The 14,747-nt window shown below is 47.5% G+C and overlaps 1 protein-coding gene across 1 annotated transcript; it reads right to left on the minus strand.

Moving 5' to 3' along the window:
- Positions 1 to 3,269: 3,269 nt before the first annotated feature.
- On the minus strand, positions 3,270 to 13,502 carry LOC129356949 (uncharacterized). Its single transcript, XM_055026484.1, has 11 exons — positions 13,387 to 13,502; positions 11,959 to 12,160; positions 11,690 to 11,891; positions 11,441 to 11,609; positions 11,171 to 11,264; positions 11,057 to 11,095; positions 10,279 to 10,332; positions 4,879 to 5,006; positions 4,655 to 4,790; positions 4,511 to 4,581; positions 3,270 to 3,737 (listed from the first exon to the last, which is right to left on the minus strand). The coding sequence occupies exons 2-11, from the start codon at positions 12,155 to 12,157 to the stop codon at positions 3,486 to 3,488; spliced, it is 1,344 nt and encodes a 447-aa protein (XP_054882459.1). The 5' UTR covers positions 12,158 to 12,160; positions 13,387 to 13,502; the 3' UTR covers positions 3,270 to 3,485.
- Between the last annotated feature and the right edge of the window lie 1,245 nt (positions 13,503 to 14,747).

A 14,747-nucleotide genomic window follows, 5' to 3' on the forward strand; every position in this document is an offset into this window, starting at 1 on the left:
TCTCCATGTCCCTCCATCTGTCTCCACCTGTCTCCACCTGTCTCCATGTCCCTCCATCTGTCTCCACTGTCTCTATGTCCCTCCATCTGTCTCCACCTGTCTCCATGTCCCTCCATCTGTCTCCACCTGTCTCCATGTCCCTCCATCTGTCTCCACCTGTCTCCACCTGTCTCCATGTCCCTCCATCTGTCTCCACCTGTCTCCACCTGTCTCCATGTCCCTCCATCTGTCTCCACCTGTCTCCATGTCCCTCCACCTGTCTCCATGTCCCTCCATCGTCTCCACCTGTCTCCACCTGTCTCCATGTCCCTCCATCTGTCTCCACCTGTCTCCATGTCCCTCCACCTGTCTCCATGTCCTCCATTTGTCTCCATCTTTCTCCACCTGTCTCCATGTCCCTCCATCTGTCTTTTTTTGACATGTCTCCAGGTGCAAAGTCTGAAGGACAATGATGAACCCGAGCTGAGCGGTTCTGTCCCCGCCGGCCTGCAGCCAGATGGAGATCTGCGTTGGGCCGCTGATCTCCTCTCTTCCTCTGACGAGGCGTTGAAGACACTGACTGATGTCTTCGATCTGCCACCAGAGGTTCTGCTGGAGGTTCTGGCTCTGGCCGTGATGGGAATCCACAAGCTGCAGGGCGGAGAGTAAAGACGGTTCTGCTGTGTGGATGTTTCACTCTAGGATTTTAGTTCTGGGCCACTTCCTGTTGGGTTTCCTGTCACGGCGCCACCATCTGTCAGAAAGGCTAATAGCACTAAAACAAGGAGCTGCTTTGGTGTATTTTCACAATCTGAATGAAACTTTGTCTTTAAAATGAAAACCAACCTTTTGTCTTTCTCCTCTCACTGAATATTAAAGCATTAAGAATCACAGTTCTGGTTTTTCTAGCAATATTGTGGTCACATTTCTAGCTGCCAATTCCAATGACTGCAAATCACTGATACCAACCACCAACACCGATACCAATCACCAATACCGATACCAATCACTGATACCGATACCAATCACTGATACCAATACCAACCACTGATACCGATACCAACCACCGATACCAACCACTGATACCAACCACCGATACCAACCACTGATACCAATACCAACCACTGATACCGATACCAACCATTGATACCGATACCAACCACCAATACCGATACCAACCACCGATACCAACCACTGATACCAACCACCGATACCAACCACTGATACCGATACCAACCACTGATACCGATACCAACCACTGATACCGATACCAACCACCGATACCGATACCAACCACCGATACCAACCACTGATACCAACCACCGATACCAACCACTGATACCGATACCAACCACTGATACTGATACCAACCACTGATACCGATACCAACCACCGATACCAACCACCGATACCAACCACTGATACCGATACCAACCACCGATACCAACCACTGATACCGATACCAACCACTGATACCGATACCAACCACTGATACCGATACCAACCACAGATACCAACCACCGATACCAACCACCGATACCAACCACTGATACCGATACCACCGATACCAACCACTGATACCGATACCAACCACTGATACCAATACCAACCACCGATACCAACCACTGATACCGATACCAATCACCAATACCATAGAAAATAGAACACTGTGAACCCTAACCCCAACCCTTCATGCTCCGTGTTGCTGAATCTAACCCTGACCCTGACCAGATGTCAGTGGTTCTCACTGCATCAACACCATTTTGTGTTTTCACTGCATTGTTTAATCAGCTGTTTTGATCCTGTTTCAATTCCTTTTGGAATCACTTATGAACTGTATTTTAAATTAGTATGCTTCATCTCAATGGAATGAAAAGGAAAATATTTTGTATATAACAAGAACAGAAAGTTATGTACATAAAATAAAGTGCAACTCTAAATGAAAACTGAAGCGGAAAACGGTCCAATCAGAAAGAACCGCGTTAGCTTAGCCTGCTGCTAAATCCAGCTCCACATTCACACAAGCAGCTTCTTTCTAACCAATTAATACCGTCATTGTAGTGACTGTAATTCAAATTCTAAAATCTTAAGACTTCAAATTGATCTAAACAAAAAGTGAATGTAAGTAAATACTCGCCTGAAGCATCAGGATGAATTCTGGTCCAAAAGAGCAAGAAAAACGTTCAAATGCACTTTTGTTTTATTCTACAGTTCAGGCAAAACAATGTCTGAGATGAAGAGACTGTCTGACTGACTGTCTGACTGACTGTCTGACTGACTGACTGACTGACTGACTGACTGACTGTCTGACTGACTGACTGACTGACTGTCTGACTGACTGACTGACTGACTGACTGTCTGACTGACTGACTGACTGACTGACTGTCTGACTGACTGACTGACTGACTGACTGACTGACTGTCTGACTGACTGACTGTCTGACTGACTGACTGACTGACTGACTGACTGACTGTCTGACTGACTGTCTGACTGACTGACTGACTGACTGACTGTCTGACTGTCTGACTGACTGACTGACTGACTGACTGACTGACTGTCTGACTGACTGTCTGACTGACTGACTGTCTGACTGACTGACTGACTGTCTGACTGACTGACTGACTGTCTGACTGACTGACTGACTGACTGTCTGACTGACTGACTGACTGACTGACTGTCTGACTGACTGTCTGACTGACTGACTGACTGACTGACTGACTGACTGACTGACTGACTGGTACATCACAAACTCTACATGTTCCAATAAAATGACAGAAATTCTGCAAATGAGCTCAAAGTTTCTGCATGTAAAAGTATTTTAATCTAAATACTTTTAGTTGAAAAGATTAAATGTAGACTGCCATATTTTCTATCACTGACTTCAATATTAAAACCATAGAAAAAGTTTAAACTCATTAAAAACAGGAATATTTCCAGAGATTTAAATGTTTAATAGCATCAATGACTGATTACATAAATTCAATGCAGAAGAGAAAAAGTTCAAGTCAGTTTAACCCAGTGGTTCCCAAAGTGTGGCGCCCCCTACAGGGATGCCGTGCCACTGCAGCCGTGTTATGGATGAATAAAAATTAAAAAGTTACACAGTTTCCCTGTTTGTAGTTTGTTTTTTTAAAACTGAAGTTTGATATAAACTTCAGTTGAAAACTAAATGTTTGTAAAGTTTTATGTCTGGAAACAATATTGATTCTTTTATTCTATTTTATTCTAATCAATAAAAAATGTTTGGGAACCACTGAGTTGACCCATAGTGACCCAAATCAATACGTTCATCAGAGAGATTTATTTTATTCAAATGTCCAAAGAGCAAATCCATACCAAACTCTTAATATCTATATTACATGAATGAAAAACCTGAATGAACATGAAGAGCAACAGCAGTTTGTTAAAGACTCAAAGATTTTCCCATGAAAAGAATGAAACTCTGTTTAAAATGAATATTAATGCAGGAAAAAAATCATGCAAAGTTTCAATCATGTAAATTATGTTCAATAATTTTCTGAGGCAGATTCATCATCTGGACCGTTTCCCTCCTGCAGCCTGTGGACTCCCAACACGGCCAGAGCCAGAACCTCCAGCAGAACCTCGGGACGCCGGTCCCACGCCGCACTCAGCTCCGCCAGCGTCTCACTGGACCCACAGAGGACATCCGCCGCCCAGCGCAGCCCCCCGTCCTGCTGCAGGGGGACAGGGGGACATGCAGGGAGACTGGGCTCATCTCCGTCCTTCAGACTGTCCACCTGGACACACGAGGAGACAGGATGAGGGACAAAGAGACAGGATGAGGGAAAAGAGACAGGATGAGTGGACAATGATGTCCCACTCTGGCCCAAATTTTTCCATTTATGAATCATTCCCACCAGTTCTGTTCAGTCACTTTGACTAAACTCTGGTCCATTTGTCTAGTCAAGTTCGGTCTGGTTGGTGAGGTGAGATTAGTAGCTGACCTCTGACCTCTGGTCCTCCAAGCCTGGGTCTGGTTCGGTTTGAATGTGAACGCCAAGTGGACCAGAAACCGCTCAAAAGACAGGAAGTGACTACAGAGCAGGGCATTCTGGGTAAATACAACCAAAGCTAACGTGCTAGCCTAGCGCTAGCAGCAGAAATGGCTCCTGGTCTTCAGCCAAAAACTAAAGAGAAATCACTAAACTCTGACGCCTCCATCTTGTTTCATCTGGTGAAACAGGAAGTTGCTTTCAGCGTCTTCAGAGGTTTTAGTGTCGTTTCCTGCAGTGGTTGTTGGTGCAGCGCCCCCACAGGCCAGGAGGGAAACATTCTGGTTTGGGTCAGAACCACAGCAGCTGGAGGTGGAGCAGAAGTTCTGGTTCCAGTAGAACCGGGTGGACTGGACCGTCAGGAGGGAAACAGCCTCAGTGTCTCATTTTGACTCATTTTTGTTCCTTTTGTCCTTCATTTAAATTTGTTCAGGTTTGTTTGTAAATCTGGAGTTCAGATGAAAATAATAATCACAATTTTTAGAGATTTATTGTAGGTAGGTAAGTAGGGCACAAACCAGCTGGACGAGGACAGTCAGAGTTTCAGGAGCACAGGAGGTCAAAGGTCGCACCTCGAGCTCTGGCAGACCTGCAGGAAACAGAAGAACTGAAGGCTGCAGCTCAGACGATTGGCCAGTAGGTGGCAGCAGCGTCACACTCACCGTCCATGGCGCAGACCAGGAGATGGACAGCGTCCCTCACTTTGGAGGAGACTTTGGACTCATCCAAGACGTCCATGAAGGACGAAACGACCTTGGACGGGGGACGCTCTGGCTGTCCTTTGCTGCTCTGGTCCAGCTGACAGGAAGAGGAGAAGAAGAATCACCGTCTGATCAGACGCCGCCGTCTGGAGGTTAACCAGCTGACAGGAAGTTTGGGTCTGAACCGTTTCCTCCAGCTGGCTGAGAGCGCCGTCCTCCTCCAGAACCTCCTGCAGCGTCTTCAGCAGGTTCTGCCGGGTCGCATGAGGGAGACGAGTGAGCGGCTTCAGGAGGAACGCCTTGTTCTGGACCCCTGAAGGACGAAACAGCAGGGTCAAAGTCAGGGGTCAGAGGTCAGAGGTCAGAGCCATAGGGCCAGAGGGATTAGTGGGGCCGTTGGCCCCCCACTTTATGGCCCTGGCCGTCCGCTGAGATCTGGACCGAATCTAAGGCTGCAGATCAGAACCGACACCCAGAGGTTTCCACATGCAGCAGCTTCGGGTCGGGTCGGGATCAGGACCCGGCCTGGCAGCTGAACAAAGGTTCAGACTCTGATCCGGTCCAGGTCTCTCTCTGTCACCACTTCTAGAGCGGCGGCCATGTTTTCTCTCTGATGGGGTGAAATAAAGACGTCGGGTCCGTTTACGGTCCGGACCAAATCCTCACCACGCTTTAGAGCAGATCGTTTTGGATCAGGTGAATTTGTTTGTTTTCCAGCAGCCAATCAGCCAATCAGGAGCCATAAATACTGATGATAGTTTCCAGTTTCTGTTGGATGTTAAATTCATTTGTCTGCTAATAACAAGAAGATTAAAGTTCATTCATGGTGTTTTCATCAGTCTGGCTGGTTTTCTGTCCACTCAGACAATCATTTGTTGCACAATTTATGTGCTGCCTTTAGGTTTAGAGCCTCCAGGTGGCGCTGTGGCCTTATGATCCGTTACGTCGTCCTGCATTTCTGGCATTTCTGGGGGATATTTAACATCTATTTATTATTATTATTTAATGTTCCAAATATTTGACCAGTCGTGATTTTTGTCATATCCGTCTATCGTCGGCATATTGTCGTATTTTGGACTTTGATCAGTTTCTGATCTCAGGGCTGAAGCTCTGAGAGAACCTGGAGATTTTCCTTTGAGTAAAACGGAAAATAATCATTTTTATCATCTAACTGTCTATACCATCAACATTCAGGAGAAAAACAGATCCATCCATCATCCATCCATCATCCATCCATCATCCATCCATCCATCATCCATCCATCATCCATCCATCATCCATCCATCATCCATCCATCATCCATCCATCATCCATCATCCATCCATCATCCATCATCCATCCATCATCCATCCATCATCCATCCATCATCCATCCATCATCCATCCATCATCCATCCATCCATCCATCATCCATCCATCATCCATCATCCATCATCCATCATCCATCCATCATCCATCCATCCATCATCCATCATCCATCCATCCATCATCCATCCATCCATCCATCCATCCATCATCCATCCATCCATCCATCATCCATCCATCCATCATCCATCATCCATCCATCCATCATCCATCCATCCATCATCCATCCATCCATCATCCATCATCCATCCATCCATCATCCATCCATCCATCCATCATCCATCATCCATCCATCCATCATCCATCCTCCATCATCCATCCATCCATCATCCATCATCCATCCATCCATCATCCATCCATCCATCATCCATCCATCCATCCATCCATCCATCATCCATCCATCATCCATCCATCATCCATCCATCATCCATCCATCCGTCATCCATTCATCCATCCATCCATCCATCCATCCATCATCCATCCATCCATCATCCATCCATCCATCATCCATCCATAACCATCCATCCATCCATCCATCCATCCATCATCCATCCATCATCCATCCATCATCCATCCATCATCCATCCATCATCCATCCATCCATCCATCATCCATCCATCATCCATCCATCCATCATCCATCATCCATCCATCATCCATCCATCCATCATCCATCATCCATCCATCCATCATCCATCCATCATCCATCCATCCATCCATCATCCATCCATCCATCATCCATCCATCCATCATCCATCCATCCATCATCCATCCATCATCCATCCATCCATCATCCATCCATCATCCATCCATCCATCATCCATCATCCATCCATCCATCATCCATCCATCCATCATCCATCCATCCATCATCCATCATCCATCCCATCCATCATCCCATCCATCATCCATCCATCCATCATCCATCCATCCATCATCCATCCTCCATCATCCATCCATCCATCATCCATCCATCCATCATCCATCATCCATCCATCCATCATCCATCCATCCATCATCCATCCATCCATCCATCCATCATCCATCCATCATCCATCCATCATCCATCCATCATCCATCCATCCGTCATCCATCCATCCATCCATCCATCCATCCATCATCCATCCATCCATCATCCATCCATCTAACCATCCATCCATCCATCCATCATCCATCCATCCATCATCCATCATCCATCCATCCATCCATCCATCATCCATCCATCATCCATCATCCATCCATCCATCATCCATCATCCATCCATTCATCCATCATCCATCCATCCATCATCCATCATCCATCCATCATCCATCCATCCATCATCCATCATCCATCCATCCATCATCCATCATCCATCCATCCATCATCCATCCATCCATCATCCATCCATCCATCATCCATTATCCATCCATCCATCATCCATCCATCTATCATCCATCATCCATCCATCCATCATCCATCCATCCATCCTCCATCCTCCATCATCCATCCATCCATCATCCATCCATCCATCATCCATCATCCATCCATCCATCATCCATCCATCCATCCATCCATCCATCCATCCATCCATCCATCCATCCATCATCCATCCATCCATCCATCATCCATCCATCATCCATCCATCCATCATCCATCCATCCATCCATCCATCCATCCATCCATCCATCCATCCATCCATCCATCATCCATCCATCCATCATCCATCCATCTAACCATCCATCCATCCATCCATCCATCATCCATCATCCATCATCCATCCATCATCCATCATCCATCCATCCATCATCCATCATCCATCATCCATCATCCATCCATCATCCATCATCCATCCATCCATCATCCATCATCCATCCATCATCCATCATCCATCCATCCATCATCCATCCATCATCCATCATCCATCCATCCATCCATCCATCCATCATCCATCATCCATCATCCATCCATCCATCATCCATCATCCATCATCCATCCATCCATCATCCATCCATCATCCATCATCCATCCATCCATCATCCATCCGTCCATCATCCATCCATCCATCATCCATCATCCATCATCCATCCATCCATCATCCATCCATCCATCATCCATCATCCATCCATCATCCATCATCCATCCATCCATCATCCATCCATCCATCCATCATCCATCATCCATCCATCCATCATCCATCCATCCATCATCCATCATCCATCATCCATCCATCCATCATCCATCATCCATCCATCCATCATCCATCCATCCATCATCCATCATCCATCCATCCATCATCCATCCATCCATCATCCATCCTCCATCATCCATCCATCCATCATCCATCCATCCATCATCCATCCATCCATCCATCCATCATCCATCCATCATCATCCATCCATCCATCCATCATCCATCCATCATCCATCCATCATCCATCCATCCATCCATCCATCATCCATCCATCCATCCATCCATCCATCATCCATCATCCATCCATCTAACCATCCATCCATCATCCATCCATCCATCATCCATCCATCCATCCATCATCCATCCATCATCCATCCATCATCCATCCATCATCCATCCATCATCCATCCATCCATCCATCCATCCATCCATCCATCCATCCATCATCCATCCATCCATCATCCATCATCCATCCATCATCCATCATCCATCCATCCATCATCCATCATCCATCCATCATCCATCATCCATCCATCCATCATCCATCATCCATCCATCCATCCATCATCCATCCATCCATCATCCATCCATCATCCATCATCCATCCATCCATCATCCATCCATCCATCATCCATCCATCCATCATCCATAATCCATCCATCATCCATCCATCATCCATCCATCCATCATCCATAATCCATCCATCATCCATCCATCCATCATCCATCCATCCATCATCCATCCATCCATCATCCATCCATCCATCATCCATCATCCATCCATCCATCATCCATCATCCATCCATCCATCATCCATCCATCCATCCATCATCCATCCTCCATCATCCATCCATCCATCATCCATCATCCATCCATCCATCCATCATCCATCCATCCATCATCCATCATCCATCCATCCATCCATCCATCATCCATCATCCATCCATCCATCATCCATCCATCCATCCATCCATCATCCATCCATCCATCCATCCATCCATCATCCATCATCCATCCATCCATCATCCATCCATCCATCATCCATCCATCCATCATCCATCCATCATCCATCATCCATCCATCCATCATCCATCATCCATCCATCCATCATCCATCATCCATCCATCATCCATCCATCATCCATCCATCCATCCATCCATCATCCATCCATCCATCCATCCATCATCCATCCATCATCCATCCATCATCCATCATCCATCCATCATCCATCCATCCATCATCCATCCATCCATCATCCATCATCCATCCATCCATCATCCATCATCCATCCATCCATCATCCATCCATCCATCATCCATCCATCATCCATCCATCCATCATCCATCATCCATCATCCATCCATCATCCATCCATCCATCATCCATCCATCATCCATCATCCATCCATCCATCATCCATCCATCCATCATCCATCCATCCATCCATCATCCATCCATCCATCATCCATCCATCATCCATCCATCATCCATCCATCATCCATCATCCATCCATCATCCATCCATCATCCATCCATCCATCATCCATCATCCATCCATCATCCATCCATCATCCATCCATCCATCCATCCATCATCCATCCATCCATCCATCATCCATCCATCATCCATCCATCATCCATCATCCATCCATCATCCATCCATCCATCATCCATCCATCCATCATCCATCCATCCATCATCCATCATCCATCCATCCATCATACATCATCCATCCATCCATCATCCATCCATCCATCATCCATCCATCATCCATCCATCCATCATCCATCCATCCATCATCCATCATCCAGGTCAGACTGGACCGGTTTAATTTTACCATATTTTACAGTTTCTGAATGGAAAGAGCATTGAGATTTCATTTGTCCCTTTAAGTTTAGCAGTTTAGTTTAACTAGTTAAGCATCAACCAGACAACCCATCCGGTTTTCTGTTGACCAATCAGGTTGTCCTGATGAACAAGGTCCAATCAGAACGAGCTTCACGTCATGAACAACTGTAATTATTAAAGTTTGTCAAAGTTTTAGAATTCCTGTTACCTTCTCTGGCCTCCTGCAGCTGATCTGGATTAACTGTGTCGTGTGTGAACAGGCCTGGAAACAGGAGTCAAACCGTTAAAGAGCAGAAGACAGGACTCGGATTCATCCAAACCCAAAACAGTTCAGAAAATAATTGATCAGGTTTTCAGGTTTTCATTCGTCATAGAAGAAACAGATTTTTACTGAGAGCAGAAATGTGAGGAAGGAGCATTTAGGATGCAGCTTGTTTCAACGCCTGAGGATGAACTGAGCAACGAGAACGACGAGAACGATGAGAGCGACGAGAGCGAAGAGAACGAGGTTTAAGCAAATCAGTGAGATTCATTTCACTGATTTAGTAGAACAATAATCATGATCTTTGCTCTACATGCAGAAGGATTTTCCTCTGGGGTTCCTAGACCTATGATTTGTCTCCTTACATCAGAGCTTCTCAGTTCCAGTCCTCAGTCCTTCTCTGGATCAGTCTCTATTCCAGAACTGCTGACCCAAATGGTAGCATGACCTCTTCTGCAGCCATCAAGAACAGCAGGCTGTTGATCACCCAGAGATTCAGTCCATGAGACAGAAGGGAAACACCGAAGACATGAGGGTCCTGAGGACCGGAACCGAGACACTGCCTTACAGAGAGGGACCAGGCAACGCCTCCTGAGCCCGACTGAACCCAGACGCATCATCAGCTCCGAACCAGCTCAGCTCAGAGTGAGTCTCTCACTTGGACCTTCACTCACCAGCCAGTCGGCCCAGATTGGCTACAGAGCAGCTGAAGGAAGGAACTCACCCAGGTTCTTCCTGTTAGCCCAGGGTTCAAACGGGATGTCTGGTTAAAACACGGAGAAACGATGAGAAAACTGCAAAACAAACACAGCAAACATCAGGGAGACGTTGTCCTCACTGATCGTCTCGTCGTCCCACAGGATCTCCTGAAGTCCAAACGCAAAGGTGGATTTCTCTGGAACGGTGAACGTCGTCTCCTCCGTCCTGCTACCCTGATAAGGAGACAAAGGAGGACAATTAATGTCATGGTCCAACCTCCTATGGCGCCATGATGGGGCCCCAGGTCCAACCTCCTACAGGGGCTGAGCTGAAGGTCCAACAGGAAGTCAGGGTTTCCTACTTCCTGTGTGGAAGCGGTATGCTGTGCTGGACTCGGCAGGTTTCTCACCTTGACCAGCAGCTTCAGGAACTTCTGGTACGTGGCTGAAATGGACCCGTCCTGAGCAGACCTCCGGATCATCCTCACAGGTCCGGTGTTGTAAAGCGTCTCGTGGACAAAGGCCAGTTTGTCCTCTTCCTTCATCTTCAGCAGCTTCAACTTTCCTTTCTCAAGCTTCCTGACAAAGATGATGAGCAGAGGAACTCATCAAAACCAGTTCGGACCACCGGGTCGGTACCACAGCCGGATGGCGCCCACCTGCCGTTGAAGGTCTTCCTCACGCCTTTCAGGTTGGCTTTCTTCTTCTTGATGCTGACCGGCTCCACCAGGCCGTCCACAGAGTCACACTTTGCAGAGATCGCCGCTTCGCCAGCCGTTTGGTGTCCTCCGCCCAGCTCTCCGCTCCCGCTGCTCTCCACCGACGTCTTGAAGTCCTTCACCAGCAGTTCTTCTTCAACCTCTGGCAGAAAGGTTAAAGGTCACAGAAAGGCTCCAGGTGCTGCTGCTGTGTCTGTCAGGAAACCCACCTGCAGAGAAGTCCTCGTCCTCCAGCAGCTCTGGTAAGGTGCAGTCCACCGGCGTGTACTTGGGGTAACTGAAGAACCTGCCCTGGCTGACCCGGACCAGGGTCAGCAGCTCCACCTTGTGGTTGAGGTTGGAGTTGGAGATCAGCTCCTCCTCTGCTCCCACGTTCTTCACCACGGCGCTGGTCTCATCCGCAAACATCTTCTGTTGGGATCAAACGGAAACCAGTAAAGACCTGGGAGGCAGTTTGGTTGACGGCTGCGTCTGTCCATCTGTCCGTCTGTCCATCTGTCTGTCTGTCCATCTGTCCGTCTGTCCATCTGTCCGTCTTCCCGTCTGACCATCTGTCCATCTTTCTGTCCGTCTGTCCATCTGTTCATCTTTCTGTCCGTCTGTCTGTCTTCCCGTCTGTCCGTCGGTCAGTCTGTCCATCTGTCCATCTGATCCTGCTAAGGAGCTGAAACCTGGATCTGCATCCAGGCTGCAGGAAAACCTGCTGACCCGCCGCTGTGCCAGAGCTCAGAACGTTGCCCTGAGGGACCCCAACACTCACAAGATCTGAAACCCAAACGGCAGGTTTGCACCGAGCCCACCAGAACCGACCTGACCCAACAGAACCGCAGACAGGTCCCACAGCTCTCTCCTCCAAAGCAGAACCTGGTTTGAGGGAACGAGGATTCGAACTGGCAACCCACTGAACGCCCTGAGACACCACCGCAAATTTCACAGCCAATCAGAGTGGCAGACCTCCAACTGGCCCCGCCCACAACCAGAGTGGGGTAACTAGTTACATTCACTCCAGTAAGTTTTTGGAAAAAGGATGAAGTGTTTCTGCAGCCGACGTTTGACCTGAGTGACATCATCATGACCTTTGGTGAAGCGATCGTCGCCCTGATGTGGAGTTTACTGACGTCCTGAGTCACCAGACTGATAAAAACCGTTCCTTGCTGCTGGTTCACCTCCAAGAATAAAAGCTCTTCAGTCAGGAATCGCTGATCAACAGACAAACTGAACTAATCTCCACCTTTTAATCCTGCACTGATATCCATGGTTACATGATGTCAGCATTTGCTGCAGAAATGTTCCAAAGAAAAACATTTATCTGCAGATGAACTATGTTAGTTACTGGAAGCTTTAAAAGCACCGGAGTTCCTTCATATTTATCTCATCTGTCATTCAAAAAACCTGGTTGGAGTTTAGCCACGCCGCCCCGTCCTGTCACTGATGAAGCCCCGGGCGTCCACCGGGACGCTGGAGGCATGAAAGCCGTCATCGCTCCATATGTGGAAGCAATGGGACATGAAACAGACCAGCTTACCAACTGGAAACCAGAGCTTCCAGTTGCCCAGCAGCTCTGAGAACCAGTAAAGACTTAGACCAAGTGGAGAACACAGATCTATGGTTCTAGAACAGATCTATGGTTCCAGTACCTGCTGATCCGCAAAGCAGAAATGTGATGTAGAAATGTTGGTTCTTCTCCAAGGCAGAGAGGAAGCAGGTCCGGTCCGGTCCAGTCCAAGTCCGTCCTCTGTGTCTCTGTCCGTCCTGCTGCTCCAATCAGTTGATGAAGTGAAACAGCAGCAGAACTCCTGCGGTTCCCTGGAAACGGTTTGGACCCGGGCCAGCGCCTGTGCACTTCTGTGGAAGGAAACCAGACAAAGCGAAAGAGTTCTGAGAGAACAACAAGAGTCCGGATCCGGGCCAACATTCCTGAACAAAGACGGGCCTGCTCAGGTGGAAGGAACCGGCACCGACTGCTGGCACCACACCGGGCTGCAGAACCAACAGAACCAGACAGAACCAATCAGAACCAACCAGAACCAATAAGAACCAACAGAACCAGACAGAACCAACCAGAACCAGGCAGAACCAATCAGAACCAACAGAACCAATCAGAACCAATCAGAACCAACAGAACCAACCAGAACCAGGCAGAACCAATCAGAACCAACCAGAACCAATAAGAACCAACCAGAACCAACAGAACCAACCAGAACCAAACAGAACCAATCAGAACCAACAGAACCAATCAGAACCAACAGAACCAATCAGAACCAACCAGAACCAGGCAGAACCAATCAGAACCAACAGAACCAATCAGAACCAACAGAACCAACAGAACCAGACAGAACCAACCAGAACCAGGCAGAACCAACCAGAACCAGACACAACCAATCAGAACCAACCAGAACCAATAAGAACCAATCTTAACCAACCAGAACCAACCAGAACCAACCAGAACCAGAGACCAACCCCTGTTAATAAAAGAATGAGCATAAATTCTGGGAATCAAAAAAACCTGAGGCTGAAGACATGAAGTTCTGCTAACGGCCAGCAGGGGGCCTGGAGCTTAAAGGGTCTTCATCCATCAGATGAAATCACCAGTAGGAACTAAAGTCTCTGATTCCTGTAAAGGTGTTTCAGAGAATTTTTTTTGATGAACAGATGAAGGACTGCGCCTCATCCCTCCGGCTGATGGTTCTTCAGAAACCGAGTCTGAGGAAAACAAACATGCGGTTCTGGTCAGACGGGATGATCCAACAGTTCTCTCTCCTCTGCACCGCGCTGCTCAGCCCGCTGACAGCTGATGGCACTAAGCCTCATCCACTCGGGTGGGTGGTGTGGATGGAGCAACCTCCACCTGTGTCAGAGGTCAGAGCAGAGGTCCAGACAGTAGCCTTAGTCCCACCCTGTTCAAATGGGCCAGTACCAACCAGAACCACTGGAAGAAAACTTGAGTAAAACTGGTTTTAAATAAAACCTCAAATTCCTCGAAAGTAAAAACCTATCA

Source organism: Poeciliopsis prolifica, unplaced genomic scaffold, assembly GCF_027474105.1.
Source record: "Poeciliopsis prolifica strain line A6 unplaced genomic scaffold, Auburn_PproV2 SCAFFOLD212, whole genome shotgun sequence".
NCBI lineage: Eukaryota > Metazoa > Chordata > Actinopteri > Cyprinodontiformes > Poeciliidae > Poeciliopsis > Poeciliopsis prolifica.